Source organism: Anser anser (genome assembly GCF_964211835.1).
Source record: "Anser anser genome assembly, chromosome: 2".
Taxonomy (NCBI): Eukaryota; Metazoa; Chordata; class Aves; order Anseriformes; family Anatidae; genus Anser; species Anser anser.
The window spans coordinates 80496265-80512759 of NC_139721.1; the positions used below are offsets into that span (position 1 = coordinate 80496265).

General features: G+C 39.2%; 1 protein-coding gene across 1 annotated transcript in view; it reads right to left on the reverse strand.

Annotated features, from left to right (window-relative positions):
• Positions 1-16495, reverse strand: part of PHLPP1 (PH domain and leucine rich repeat protein phosphatase 1) — a 132164-nt gene that overhangs the window by 26334 nt on the left and 89335 nt on the right. Inside the window, exons 5-9 of the mRNA XM_083822384.1 lie at positions 9976-10122; positions 9192-9422; positions 6410-6612; positions 4745-4805; positions 3418-3513 (exon numbers count right to left, since the gene is read on the reverse strand). Of these exons, the coding sequence (XP_083678510.1) occupies positions 3418-3513; positions 4745-4805; positions 6410-6612; positions 9192-9422; positions 9976-10122 (738 nt within the window). The remainder of the gene's footprint in view (positions 1-3417; positions 3514-4744; positions 4806-6409; positions 6613-9191; positions 9423-9975; positions 10123-16495) is intronic.

Below are 16495 nucleotides of genomic sequence, written 5' to 3' on the forward strand. Positions count from 1 at the left end.
CTATTCATCACGTGCTGATTCAATCTCCAATGCAATTCCCCACCCCCCATTTTCCTTTTCCCTTAATACCAGACTAACATAAAGCCTCCTTTCCAGTTCTACAGTGAATGAAATTTATCTAATCGGCTTTCCTTTCTTGAGCTTTTACAAATGATAGATGACCCACAGTCCCATCCCCCTGCTCCATTTCTGTATGAGGTGAGGATATAGTGGGAGAGATGGAAGAAGAAAGCAATATAAGGAAAAAGGAAAGAATGGCTATTTTAATCAAACAGTAAAGCTAAAATTTGCAGTACGAAGAACTTAGTAAGGAGTTTAAAAATCTGCACTCAATGACCTCAAAAAAGGAACAAGTCTATTTTGAAGAGAAACCCCTTTCAATAAATTAGGAAAAAAGCTTCATCTGCCACCTGTCTTGCATTCTTGCTACTGTACTGTTTAATCCGGCGAGCCTGTGCATATTACTGACCAGTTTCAAAGATTTTTGAATTACTCAGCAGTAATGCAAAAAACCTCCTTCCCTTTGTTACAATGAACTATATACACAAAGAACCCCCCCCCTACAATACATCAGAGGTCATTAGATTATTGTGCCAAAATAATCAATGAAGTATGCCGACTATTTTCCCCTTGACAGATAGAGTCATACTCTGTATATGTGTGCCAGCGTTAACAGTTATCTCAGTTGGCTCGATCATCTGCACTATGACCATGGATACAGGTCAACAGCCAGCCATATCATTCCAGAAGACTCAACACAGGGTAAAAAGATTTATCATCCAGTGATAAGCATATCTATTGCATGTTTGGTATTTGACCATTTTTTATTTCTTTCTGCATTTACTTGAAAATCTCTCTCATCTATGGATTTGCTTTTCTATTCTACTTTCTTTCCGAAAAATCAAGACTGGCCAGTATCATCAAACCAAACATTAAAGGAAAAAGCAGAGTTAGATGCGAACACCTCCAAAAAAAAATAATAATCACATTTAGGGCTTTTTGGATGAGTTGGGGCGGTGACATTTTGAAATCAGAGAAGTACAGATCACAGTGAAAACCTTAACAGGCCACTTTTCTATGGAAATGCATTGTATAAATAATTCAGAAAAACTGAATGAGTCCTTAGGAGGTTGTGTGTTTTTTTTCTTCTTCTTGTTTTCCAAGTTACACAAGCACCAGAGGAACTGGGCTCCCTGAAGAAATCTTGAACCACCAGTGTTCAACCAAGCAAGCTCCTGATGAGCCTGGGACACTTGGTTCTCAGGCTGGGTAGGGAACCAGGACACCAGGACTTCTCTTCCCTATGGGCAGCTTTCCCACTTGCCTGACTCCCACTGGAAGCTCTGATGGGATCAAAATTTCTAAGGGCAGGCATGCCACTTAGCATCAGCATCTTGGGAGAAAACATGGGTTAGTGAAAACACCCAACCAATTCCTTCAGTAAGCAACTGTTAAAAAAAAGCACCACGTTGCATACAAATAGATCTGTTCAAAAAATGGACAAAAAAACCAAGAACACATACAAACATCTGCTCATTGGTGGCAGCAAGGTCATTTTGGCAACCTTTAATTGAAGCATTTACGTTTTCTTTGGGGAATTCCCTGGCAATGTCAGTTTTATGATAATGAGTTTACTCTGCATAGCTGAGACTTAAGTACCCTTTTTGTTGTTTTTCAGTACTTTTAAAGCAGAAATGGCTGCATTACAGTCCAACAGTATACACTGTTCCCATTTTCTTTGAGGAAAATATTAGTACACAGTCCTTTATCTAAAAGTGCTTCAACTTTCGGGCTTCAAGGCTGCTTTTCTGTTTAAGAAGCAAATACAAACAGCTTCAACTGTAGTCTGTTTAGATTAGGTGCAACCTTCAGCCTTCCAGGATACTGCTGGTCAAGGCTTGAACATTTAGTGGTTCAGGTTGCAAGCATTCCCCTAGGAAAGTGCTGTTCATTTACTTGACAGATTTTCAGAGTGCTATTCTATATACAAGTAGAAGCAAGAAACAGTGCATGTGAATCCACTTACTGGGCACTTTTTTTTTTTTTGATACTTACAGTAAGTCTGTACGCCTGAGCCATTTGCATTTGAACCCAGACCCAAGTTTCTCTAAAGATTAATGGATGTTCAAAGCCTGTGTTTTGAACTGGGCCCTAAAACTGAGCTGACTTATTAGGAGCTAAGCTATCTAGACACATACTACAAAGAAGGGCTTTCAAAGATAAGCTGTTTCCTGAGGTTAATGATAAGATGGCAGGAGAGACAAGTGGGATGTTGACTGTACCTAATTTCAAGCTAATCATTAATCTCCCAAAGATATCCGGTATGCCTTGATATTCCTTGCTGTTATGAAGTGCAAATGAAAGGCAAATGAACTTTGGCTCCCCCCACTTCTGAGTAGGTGCAAGTTTCATTTTGTGTGGAAAAAACAGAGGGATTAATAGTCTGCATGTTATGCTGTTAACTTGCTTAGTAAGTCTCCTCACATCCTGTTCTGCCCGTATTTCTGAAATCTATTCTCTTCCCATCTCCAACACTAAATCCCCAGACCCAGACAAAACTATTCTTTTTGGTTTCTGATGCTCTTCTGTTCTGTACAGCTTTGGAAGGAAAATATTTAATAGCTCATCATATAGTAGCTGTCCACAATTTTCAATAGCTCTGTACTTCCCCATGTAATTTACCTATTTGTGGCCAGCATGTTCTTCCTCTTTCACAACATGCCTTTTGAAGTGTACGGAGCAGCCAGAAATGACAGCTCTCTTCCACTAAGTCAGGCACTTAAAAATTCTCAATACCACCACCTGACTGGTATTTGGACTGGGTCTCTCTAGACAAAAGTTGCTAACAGCCCTTCATTATTTAAACCCAACTCCTATTTTCCTTCCTACTCGCTTGCTTTCCTACCACTTTATCAATTTAAAGTTCAGATTCCTGGAAGGGAGATCATCCTTGTAGTACAGACAATTGCTCTACTTGCAAAAGCTTACTTGTTTCATGCAGCTTTACTTTCTACTCTCAATCCTTTTTCTTATCTGCAACTCAAATGAAGCTCATGAGGCAGAGTACCTAGGCACTGCTGAAACAGAAATAAGTCACAGCTCCTGGATCTCTAAACTGTCGTGCAAAGTTATGGCTGTAAATATTTAATATTCAGTGTTAAAAATGAAGGGCTTTCCTCCTTGAACAGCTTCAAAATTTCCAACCTGAGTTCAAAGGCACTGATTTCTTTGCATAAAAGTAAAAGAAGAAAGGCTGGGTGGAAGCTTGTGGTATAATGACACCCCACAACGTAAAAATAAAATCAAAACAGAAGATAAAAGGGGTCTGATCACTGGAACAAGCTAAACACTGAATCAGCAATTATTTCTGAATTGCTTATCCTGTTCCAAATCTTGCAACTGGTCTGCAAAACTCACCGGGCAGGCAGCTCACGTATCCGATTGTGGCCAACATCCAACACTTCCAGTTTTCTGCTGTCACATACCCACTCAGGTAGGTTTTCCAGGCAATTTCTATGAATAAAGAACACACAAGGTATATACTAAACCATAATCCAGATGTAAAGTTAGCATACACAGATACAAAACTGGGCATCAAATCATGATCAGGCACTTGCAGATTTGAAGTTCATGAATAGGACCCTTGCACAGCATGAACATAAATCAATGTTCTTGCTCATTCGTGTAACTTGTATCCTCTGGATTATTCATACAGTAGGCATCCACCAAAACGTGACAGTAACCAAACCTCTCTCATTCTCAAATAGCTTCCTTTTTAATCTCAAAAACATTTCCCAAATTCCAAGCGAGCCAAGAAGCTAAAGATACCCCATCCATTTAGTTACAATGCCATCAAAGCACAGAAACGGTTTTGTGATCAACATCACACATTCATCACACATTATAACTAAATGGAGAACACAGCTTTACAAAGAACACTTAAACAGCACTTATTTAGTCACACCTGTATGTTACAGTTAGGTGCACAATAAGAGTAACTCATGGTTAATGAAACTTTGAAGCTGTTGGCCACTAACCCAGGTTAACTCAGTAACTGCTACAATCACCTTGGACAGTTAGAGTGCTTTAAGCAGGCTTTTTAATGAATGAAATTACACCACAATATGCAGATGAGTAATTCCTTAAATAAGAGAGACATTAAGCACATGTATAAAACGCTTTCCTAAAAAAAAAAGCCACAAATTAAAATAGCTCCTTTTGCATTTTTTCCTTACCCCACCTCCCTTTTGAAGCTGACAATATGCATACATTCAAATAGCAACTGCAGACAGCCCTGCGACAGCCAGGGCTGTGGACAACGATGCGCTGCAGCAGCCACACAACTAGTAAGCAGACTAACAAACTGTCACCTATGCTGGGACTGATACAGACATGTCCAGAAAGGAACTTCTCTACATGTCTCACATCGGTGCACGGTTGAATAATCCTGTGTAGTCTGTATAAGACAGGGAATCTTTAAAACAGGACAATTATTTTCCGGTAACTACAAAGGCACGTAATGCTTTTAATGCTAAAAATAAAAATAAATAAAAATAAATGAAAAGGAAACAGGGAAGAGCTGGCCAGTAGGAAAAAGCCCAAGGACTGACTTTGAGAATCAGCACTCTCATACATCAAGGTCCATTTCCTGCTTCCACTTCCACTCAGTAAAACACCAGTGAACCTTCTTATTCCATAAACTTCGTATGTTTAAAAAATAAAAATAATAGTAAACAACTCTTACCTAGAAATATCCATATAAGCCAAGTAATTAGGAACTGGATACACATCAAGGTGAGCAAGTTCTAGGGGGCGAAAAATAAACGTGATGATAAAGCTTTTCACTTTTGCTATTCTGTACAAAGTATTTCAAGCAGCTAACACCCATAGATTTCTGAGTCAGTCAGTAAACTAAAAGAGCTTCTCAAGATTTGGGCCTTTTTTTCCTCTTTATTATATATGAGTATGCCAGCTACATCAGGTTGTACTTGCTATGACAGACACTACCTAACTGAACAGAAAAGAGAAAATGGAGAATTAAAAAAATTCACAGCAAATTTTTATTTCTCCATTTTTGTCCCAGAGGTGTAACTTCACTTCTGTCACCCTACTTTGTCTTCTTTAGCCAGAACAGTCAGTACTCTGTTTTTTTGACCGGGTCACCAATAGTACAGACAAAGAAGGAAGATCCCCCACTCTGGAACTACAAGCTACAGAATACCCCAGAGTCCTCCAGGTCATGGCAAGACATGGAGGGTTTTTCAACACACTGTACGAGCCTTTGCATTGCTGTGGAGCTTCTGCACTCAAGTAGCCCTACAGACCTCTCAGAGCTTCTCATCTACAGGTAGTAATAATATGTTTTGATTGCTTCAATAATGTTTCATATCCTAAGCTTTTAGGTAGCTAATGCTTAGCGTTGAGCTTGAAATAAAACCAGCAGAAGTGTATTTAAGCCTACAGAAAATTCACCACAGTGAAAATGTAACGAACATCACAGTCCCTATGGATGTTGAGATTAAAACATGGTGGCTGAGGGTGCAAAGAAGAGAGTGCCTTGCTCTTCCTGCCGGCTATCCGACCAAACAGGCTGTTGCTTGCAAGATCCAGGCCAACTTGGGTTCTCAGCTCACATTGCACAGCACATGCTCAGATTATGTTAACTTTTCTTAGCTACAAAGATCCTGGCATGAATACTTAATGAAGGCACAGGCCTGGATATCGTTAGGATGACAGCCTTTTAAAGACAGTGCAGACTGTTCAGCAAATTCACAGCTCTCTGAGCTTGTGTTTTGTTTATTCCACACCAAACTACTCCAAACAATAAAAATGGTGGTGAAAACTGAGTATTTTAAGTAACAGCAGCTTCTACAGACAGATTAAACAAATCCTATTAATGGAACACAGGACTTATTCAACTGGAAAAGGCCACGTAATTTTTATTATACAACACAAATGAAGTTACTCATTATAGATTTTGTAGCTTTCTGGCCAGAGTAAGTACCTAGAAGTAGTAGCAAAAATATATAGTTTTCATTTGTCTCAAAAACAGCCACTTGTTCAAACTTTATGTCCAGAGAGAAGCAATAAATTCCTTATTATCCTTGGTAAAGCAACATATTAATATAGCCCAAAGAAACAACAACTTCAAGACCCCTCCCTGCTGACAAAGAGGGGAATTTAGGTCTAAATTTTAAGATTTCACAGTTTTGAGAGCTCCAAATCAGTAGCATAGTGTTATTCAAAAGTCATGACACACCATATGTAAAACTTTTATCCTGGAATCATGTCAAGAGCCTCCTGACTCCTCTCAATTACTTGCATTGTACTCCACAAGCATCCCACTGAGAACCAGTTACAGAAACCCAGAAATTGTCTGAGAAGACAGCTGCCCTGGAAACACACTTACCATTCGAGGAAGCATACAGGGCTTTAAGAAAATATCCGCTGATTTTGAGAGTTACCAGTTGATTTCGTTCACAGTGTAACACTTCAACATTGTTAAAAACTGTCGCATCCAGCTCTCCAAGTTTGTTGTCTCTGAGATCCAACTGGGTCACATGGTGCAGAAAGTCTGTTTCATCAGCCTCCAATCTCCTAATTGAATTTAGTCTTGCAGACAAAAAGGAAGATTAAATGTAGCTACATGACAGGACCCTGCTGACAAACTAATGCTCACTCTACAATTGGTTGCATTGGATTAAACTAGCATGCTTCAAGGTTCTGATCAAGTTTGACCGTACATATTTTTCTCTACATCATGTGATTTTAAAAGCAAGATGGATCAGTTCCGTTGTTTTATCCATCATGACAAACGAACGATGACACTGAGCTCCTTTCTAAACTACTTTGAAAAACATTGATAAAAAGCTCTGCAAGAAGGTAAGTATTATTTTTATTGTGTCTGGAAAAATAAAAGATGATCTGGCTGTTACTTGTGCCTGATAGTATGGAAAAGAAAATAAAACTGCAGGTGTATCATGAGCGTCAGCTGGAAAGGTCTGGTAGATATGAGAAATCTGCAAATATTGGTATCTCCTGCCTTATTAAAAGGCCAAACTGAGATTTATGAATTCCCATACTTGCCTCTTGCTTCACCATGTTCCACAGTGAGCAAATTCAGAGACCTGAAAAAGGGGGTTGAAAGAAAAAGCAAAAACCCAAGACAAGGCCGTCAGAGAGAACAGGTTTTATCATAGCTTCACTGCAGTGCATTAAAGCTGCCAAATAGTCAGCAATTTCTGGGGAAGTTACAAGCGAAATAGTACTATTTGTAACAGCAACATTTGAGATGGCAGAGCACTTCAAAGAGTGCCGTTTCAAATTCTCAGATCTGACCAGAACACTAAAATCAGTCTATCAGCTTCTGTTGGCCCATTATGCCTCCCTAGTGAGGATGAGGGCACCTACCTAGGGTTTTGCTGTTGCTCTTTCTTTCAGAAGTTGTCCTCTGCATAACAGCTTTATAATTTCAAAGTAACTACATTTTTCCATTAAAATAAATCAGGGAATTTGCCCCCTCCACCATCACAGGCTTCTTTTTCTGCTTGCAATTTACAAGGCAGTGCTTACTTCTGATTTCACTAAAGCAAAACACTTCACAGTACAGCAAGTACAGTTTACAAACATATTTGACATGAAATAGCCAGGGCAGCTTTACAAAGAACTAATGTTCTCTGCTTGGTGCAGAAAGGATGCGGCAGACAATGAAAGGGCTCTATAAACTGCACAGCTGGAACTCAAGGCAATCTCAACCACAGCATCTCTACTCCAAGGCCAAAAGCTAACGCTATTGAAACCCTGATCAGTACTGCTACATTAACTAAAAGCTGAACCACTGAAATAGCTGGTGTAGATTTCAAGATTCTCTTTGCTTTTTACAACCTTCAGACCTCACACAAATGGGAAGCAGATGATCTTTGAAAAAAGCACCAACACCACAATGCCACAACGGGCCTAGGATGTGAAAGCTTCTGTTTTCCCTTGTGTGATCAGGGGCTTCTTTTCCTGTCCCCTGTTCCTCAAACAACAGCTTGTAAAAAAAAGTGATTAAAAACACAAGGCGCTTCACAGATGTCTCTGAATGCGTTCAAAATGAACTAAAACATACATGGTTTAATTTTGACTAGAAAGACAACAAAGATAATTTAGGGATAAAAATCAAAGTTTCTTATATTTTTCTTCTATGCTTCTCCTGACCGTTGATATCACGCTCTAGAATCAGGTGGTTGACACCCTGAAGAAGTCATACCCCTGCTTTTATACTTTCACAATATATGGCCTTTGACTGCACAAAGGTGAACTGCATCAATTAAACACTGGACTTTAATGAAGGACACAAGAAAGTGAATCAAAAAAAAAGCTAAAACTGTAAGGGAGCTGACTCTGTCTTTTCTTTTAACATACAAGCTCACAGACATGTTTTAACCCCACCAAATACACTTAAGAATTCATTAGTCTATCTCAGCTATTTTCTTAGCTAACACATACTTATGCTGGCCTTTCCTTGAATCCAAAGTCTACGCAACAGTACAGTACACTAAGTTTTAGGTTCAACAGCTTAATTTAACAAAACAGTTCCAAAATACATTATTATTTGGACCTCAGGGTCCAGGCTGAGCCTCACTCAGCTGACTGCAGAATCTGGTTTGTCCAAGGACAGTAAGAAGAAAGAACCAACACAGACCAGAGCCTTTTGCAATAAGGATCTCTTCACAATCTGCTGAAAGCATCGATAAAATACTAATTGTGGACTAGGCTTTGTAACATACCAAGGAACATTAAGCCATCTATTTTTGTCCTCTCAATTTACCTTTTCATCATCTTACACATCTGTAATATTTCAAATTGAAGCTTTTGGGATCAAGGGCTATCATTTATATTATCCTAATAGTGCACCAACTAGAACTGCAGAAGTCAACAGTGTCCCAGGCTCTGTTTCATTTGAACTTTCAGTGTAAATATTATTTTCCTCCAAAATTCATTTGCCTAACCATCAATTGCCCTAAATATTACCTCTTCCTCAAAGAAGAGGGCTAAGTCTCTGCAAGTACTGTGAGTTAACAGCACAGTCCACGGTTCAATGGATTCACACAACGGATTCATACCCAGGGGATATTATGACATAGGAGAAACTGTTTCAACACCAATGATTTAGATTCACTTATTCTCCCTCATTTTCAAATACCTACCTTAGGTCCACGTGTTTAATATGAGGCATCCTTTTTAACGCTTGTAAGTTGAGGGTATCCACACAATTTCCCGACATGCAGAGTTTATCCATGGCAGTCAGCTTTTCTAATACTCCTGGAATGTCAGTGAATTCATTGAAGGACAGACTCACATAGCTGAGCTGATGCATATGCTCCAATTCATCAGGAAGGGACTGGAGAAAGTTACCATCCAGCAAAAATGTCTGCAAGCTATTACAGGCAGGGGAGGGAAAGGGAGAATGAAGGAAGTGAGTGACCTGTTAAATCCCATTTCCTTCCTATAAACACACAAATCTGCTGTGGTTACAGTGAAATAAAATATACAAAAAGGCAGAAGAAATAAAAACAAAGGAATACTGCTTTAACATCTGCTACAGAAAATACTGAGCAATTAAAAGCCTTGGTAACTACAAAATGCAGGCCACGCTAGTAGGAACATCACATCCTCAAACATCTCCACCCACAACTGTGGCCTGTGTGGTGACTGAAGCACATAATCAAGGACATTTAAAGATCCTCTTCACCATGAAAGGTGACACTTGCGTCAAATACTGGGGACTGGAAGAGCTTCAAGACACAAAAGGTGCTTCCTCTCTACCTGCAGCTCACAACTGCTTCAACACAGATCTACAAGACAGTTTGCTGTGACACAACCCAGTTAAGTTTAAATCACTTTTCATAGCAAGATTACATACAGAGTCATGAAAGTGTTGGTTGCCTTTACTATCAGGCAGTGTATGTTAAGTTTTAAGAAAGTACTTGCTTGTGCATCTCGCCTACAGCTGCTGGAACATTTCTAAGGGCATTGCAGGACACGTTGAGTTCAGTCAGGGTTGGGATGCTGCAGACCGCCAGTGGGAAGTCTCCTAAATTATTATTGGAGAGGTTAAGGCTCTTCAACTTAGTGAATCTACAGAGAGATAAGAAAAAAAGAGAAAGAAGTGAAGCATAAAACATACCAAGTTGCCTTACAATAATTAATACAAGGTAAGTTTGGTTATTTAAATAAAAATGACATGCATTTTTAGTTTATGTACTCAGAACAAGCATGGAAACTTCTAGACACTCAAGTTCAATGCCACTTGCAAGAGTTCACTCATGTGAAGCTGGCATAGGAGAAACAGGCCCTCCTGAACTAAATGTCTACAAGTAACACAGAACAGACCCTTGCCATCCTTACTACGTATGTCATTTCCGAAGAGGTCTTCCATTGCATCTGATCCCATACTGAAACACTGCTGTATCTCTGAACACATTCCTTGCTAGTAAGACTGTTAACAGTAATTTGCTAGTAAGACAGTAACACTGGTTACAAGGTGCAGGAACTTTTCCACCTATTTCAACAGTACATTTTTGTGGTTCAGTTCAGCTCCATTTGTGCAAATAGATACTGCCTTTCAGCCAAAAATGTCATCAGAATAGGTTGGTCCGAACAGAAATTGAAAGTGTACTGAATTAAAGCAATAGTTAGCAAGACTTCTACAGCAATCGAGTTAAATCCTTAGGGTTTTGATTATGTACTATTCGTTGGGATGGCACACTAATTCCAAAATTTTGTCCTCAATGTGTCTCAGAACTCTTAAAATCCCCTTGATTTATCTAGTAGCAAAGAAGTAACTTGCATGTGCTTGCCTTATTAGAAATGACCAAAAAGACTGTTTGAACCAAAAAAACACACATACAAGAAGAGGACAATCCAATTAGCCAGCCTGAATGTTCAGCAACGTTATTATGGTTGCCTAACAACCACTGAAGGTATGCCTAAAGGCAAGTAAATGGATGAATGAAAAGATCTGTGTCGGGTTCCGATAGATGAGAGGAAGTTTCTTCTCTGGCACGGTTTATGCCAGGACATTTTATTTAGACTTAATTTTCCCTTCATTAACTCTCAAGTCCTTTATTTGTGCGAGCAGGCTTTTATATAACACAGTAATGGAAGCAAAACTGTACCTATGAAGACTTTTATTTCACGAAAGTGACCTCTGATAGTAGGTGCCAATGCATTCACAGCCTCTGCATTGCCCAACGTATTCTCACCTCAAAACACTTTGCTCTCCCCCAGCCAGAAAACAAGGACAGAAAACGCATCAAGTGTTGAACAGGTTACAAAGTTTTAACACAAGAAGACTCTTAAAAACCCTCACCAGCTATTTCAATTAACTGGTACACAACCTTCGGTATCGGCCAGATCAAACTCATGCCACTGAATAAAACTCAACATGAAAATGTTAATTATTGCCTTTGGATCTCTTATCAATGGGGGCGTGGATTTAACCCCAAAGTACAGACTGTAAATACACTTAATATTTACAAAGCCTTCCAACAAACATGGGAATGCTGTGCTCTCTATTGCTATTTCGGTGCAAAGACGGGAGAAGAAAATAAGGAAAAATCACGGCCAGTTATCACAGATTTTGAACAAGTTGTGCTATGCTGGAGGCAGAAGTTTGGAACAGAGTTAGACGGAAACTAAATGAAATCCTGCAATCAGATTACCGCTGCAGGGAAAAAAATGCTACTGTGCAGAAACAATGACTAATGCATCTCTAGAGGGAGAACTATAAAATAAAAAAAAGGAGGCTAGGGTAAGCCAGCTAACGTTAATGAGGGGTACTAGCCAGAAAAAAAAAGAAAGAAAAAGAAACATTTTGAATAAAATACCTTCCTATTCCTCTATTTTAGAGAAGGGGCTTAAAAATCCTGAACCTAGAACTAAAGCTCACAATACTGCATTTATCTTGAAGACAACTGTAGAGTTCAGCCAAAGATGCATCATTGCTCTGAAACCTGGGGTGATTCTGTGACAGAACAGCTGTCCCACAGCTTCCTCAAAGTCAGGCTCAAATACAGTATGAGTGCTCCAAGCAGGAGAAGCGAGGGCCTATAGAAACAACGTTTCAAATGAGAATTTTTCAGTATTCAAGTAAGTGCAAAAGTAGTGGTGAACACGAGGTCAAAAATAAGTAAAAGCTGCTGGAGAAGCCACAAAATGCAAACATTCCAGCTTTCAAGTCAACCATGAAAAAAAGAATTAACTGATTTAATAACCAGCACTGAGACTACAGGCTTTACTCGTGCCACTCTGGAGTCTCAAGAACAGTTCAGGGCTTTTGCTCACTAAACAAGTGAAAACCACAAGCTACTAGAAGACTCCAAATACAATCTCGAGATAAAATTACCAAAGATCAAGCTGTGACAGAGGAAAGAGGATTTGGGGTGGAGAGATAGGAAGGGAGGAGGCTAAAGAAAAAATTTGTTTACATCAAGAAATTCCAATGCAGTGTTCAGCTTCAAGATTTTCTGCATTTTTGTGGAAAATTATCTTATGTCAAAGGAAAAAACTTATTTGTCTGTGTATTACATCTTTACTATCCTAGTGTATGTTTTAACGTGTTTATTAAGGGTCTTTTGTGAGTTAATTTGTATGTTAAACTTTTAGTTAATCTGACTACTAAGGACATGAACCAGACTGGTCAACTGATCTATATAACATGTAAGGGAGGATGTGCAGTACGGCCAGTACTGGGTATTCATTGAAAATGCACATATAATGCTTCTGTCAAATAATCCACAGAGGTGACTTATTGTTAAATAATAATATTTAAAGGAAATCTGAAAGACAGACACTTAAACTTGGTTAGTATTAAATGGCTAATTTAAGACAACTGACAGGACATTTTCTTCTTACTCTGTAAACATGTTCACTTGCAAGATGTTGAAGTCACATTTCTTCTCATGGAGCAGTGTCAATTACAAAACTATTCTAAGCAGAACAGGCAGGTACATGCCCGAAGTTAAAATCTTTAGTCTGCCTCTCATCTCTGGTCACTCACTTCATGCTATCCACACCACAAACAGAACAGTGTAGTCCCATTATGGAGCACTGCCATGCCGCATATTAAAATTCTGAATTGTTTATAGTGCTTATTCTATTTGGATACATTTATAGTCAGTAGCACCAGTAGCACTTGTAGCTTGGATATAAATAAGGTACGAGAAAAGTATTTTACAGACTCCAGTTTTCTCTTGCTGCTGAGTTTGCAGTGGTGGGCTTCAATCATTTTACAGAACAACATCCCTGCTGTTTTCTCACCCCCAAATCTTGATTCCTCCCAGAAGCAGGGGAACACATCAATGTTGTCCCCACGTGTTGTGTGAAAGCATTGCTCATTTGAGCCATGAGTGTAATCTTCTTCCACCTTCCCTAGTTCTACATTTTGTTAACCTTTAAAAAAAAAAAGAGAACAGCACTGCTTGACATGCTACATTCAGTTAGCTTGCTAGACCTTCTATTGTAATGACCAGTACAGAAATACTCACTTCTGTGGCATAAGAGAGTCCTATTTTAAGGCAGAGCAAATTGTTACACGTCAACCTTTTCCTTTAAACATGCAACATGACTGAACACTAATTGCCATAACTGAGCCCAAAAATGCCCAATAACTTAATCCTGAAGCTGCCACTTCAGGAGTGGCTTTAGTTTGATATATGCAAAATGAGGAAAGGGGCTAACGAGCAGTTCCTATCATGGCAAAGCAACACGCTGATACGTCAACTTCAAATTCAGGTCTACTTGGTGTACACAGGAGAGGAAACACACAGTACAGCGCTTGTGTTCCAGTATGCTTGGAGGGGGGAAAAAGTGTATTTGAGATGACCATACACAGTTACTGGAAGACAGCCATAAAAGCCTAGCCTGACGAAACCAGTCTTGCCTCACTCTTACCAAAAGCATTTAAACATTGGTGATTACTGCACCCAAAACAGAACACATGGCTCAATAAGGAGCTCAGCCGAAGGAAAGCAATTGCTTTCCCAGTCCTATCTCCAGTATTTAGGGTGTGGTGGCAGTTGAACACCATTTCAAGCAGCAGCACTGTCCCCCAGCTCCAGCATCACTTACTAGCACAACTATCGCGCTCACTTGCCCAGCAACACCCTGGCAAGCATTGGCACTGAACTACGAGTTTCCACCTTCATAAACACCACATCATTAGACCATTTGACTATTCTGTAACCTCAGTTTCATGCACTAAATGTGATAATCTCAAGCAGCATGTCACTGCACTTTAAGACCAAGCAATTGGCAGGCTGGAAAATTTCTTCCCTACTCCTCAACCTACAGGGTCGAGCTAGGATTTAACTACATCCCACCCTGACTTACGATAAGCCTAGCTGCTGGGTTCACACCAGTCAGGTCGCTAACACTGCTCCTGCCTCACTGTCTAGGAACATGAATGTTCTCCGAGCGATGACTGCATTTCAAAGCACCTATTTACTGCACTCTGAGTTTGTAAGGAGAGCATGGGGATGCCTAAGTTATGGGTTTTCAGATTAAAAGCAGCTATCTTATGGTTGGAAGTAAGCAGGAATTTCAGAAACACTTGCATTGGTATCTTTAAGTTCTCTAGCCTTCTCATACCCTATGGAAGCAACTTCAAATTATTGCCACTAGCCCAGAAGAATTCCAACTGAGATGCCAGAGAGGACAGATGATTTCTAAAGGGGCTCTAGGAAAGAAAAGGTACCCATTGATCTTGAGATAAAAACCCACATAATCACTGTTAATAATTAACAGCCACAATCAGAAGAATAATTTGTTATTCTGACAAAATTGGCAAGCATCATTTTGTTATTGTTAAAGCAAACTTCTTGGTTTATTACATCCCCCTCTTTTTCTTCATTTTTTATTTTTTAAATCAGTGCTGAAGTCTGTGATAGGCTTATACTGGAAATCCACACACTGGCAACTTCCTTTTCAATATTAACAAGGAAACAGTACTCTTGATGTAAACGGTCTTTTCCAACAGTGACTGAAACAATTATGTATAAAATGGGCCTAGCCCACTGAAACAGAGCAACAGTAAATAATGACTGCAGTTTATTAACTTGCTTGAAACCTAGAGTGATAGTACTATAGTACTATAGTATATAGTATAGTACTATAGATAGTGCAAAACTACTAATCCTCAATTCTTGTTCACGTTTCAGAAAAGGAGATGTGAAGTTTCGCTGTAGATTAGGGAAAAATGTTTGGAAACAGCGTACACAACTCTTAACTTCATGGTTAAAATGTATCAACCAGTATAAAAAAGTGTAACCAATAAAGTTTTTGACAACTTAAGACAACAGAATGTCTTCAGTTGTTCCACCTGTAGGATACAGTGGCTAAAACCCCAAGGGCTTTAAGACAAACTCTGACTCTGTTGGGATATTATCACAGAATATGTCATTAACTTCTAGTAAGTCACCAACTGGGGAATCTTTCAACTAAGACCCCTCTTCTACCCCCAAAATCACCATTACTTTATTTAGAAAAAAACTACAGTGAGGGAGAACAAGGATCAAAACTTGCTGTGTTGTTCTTCAAACACACAAATTTTCAGACTACTTTCACATGTAGTATGAAATATGTATTTTCCCTGGTAAGAAAAAAAATACAGATGCTGTATATACTTTTCAACATTCAGACAGTTCAGCACAGAAATTCGCAGCACCTCACTACTACAACCAAGCTGCTTCTGAGAGTTTACTCAGTGGGTCGCTGAAAAGCTGCTATTTTCTTCTTTGACATGCCTTTTGTTTTGACATTTAGCATCCCTGCACATCTACTAAATTACCACCGAAGGTATTTTATTACGAGGAACAGCTAGCACCGAGCGCTGGTTATAGCGAGACAAGTTTTCCTAGACTGCCTTGCCAACTAGATTCTATTAAAAATTGTACCAGGAAGACTAGGTATATGAAATGCCAATACATTTTGTTCACAACATCTAAGCACATGGATATTTCTAGAGCCTTAAATACTTCTGGGCTTGATTCATTGGTGCTGTGCCCTGTGTGTGGCTGCAATTAAAATTGACAATTTTGTATAAAAGCCAACAGTACCAGACCAGAACAACAGAGATTTTACAGTTGCTTTGCAATGGTTTGAGAGAACAAGAGTGAGGAAAAATGATTTTTGGTTTATCCAGTCTACTTTTACCTCATAAAACCCCCAACAGTTTGAATATTATATTATTAAATTAGAGGAAAAAGGGGAAAACGTCAGACAACTAGCAACTTGTGTTTCCATGACTGATTGACTTTCCCTTGTTTTGCACATGCTTTCACTATTAGGACTCACTAATAATTTCAAAGGCAGTGCTCCCTTCTTGCTAGGTATTTGTGGTTTTACTCACTGATTTAAGGTAGACTTACAGCAGTAGACAAGCTGGCTCAAAACTTTCTTGCAGCACAAGGAAAACTCAAGTTTTTCCACCTCAAAGAGGAAGATAACTGAT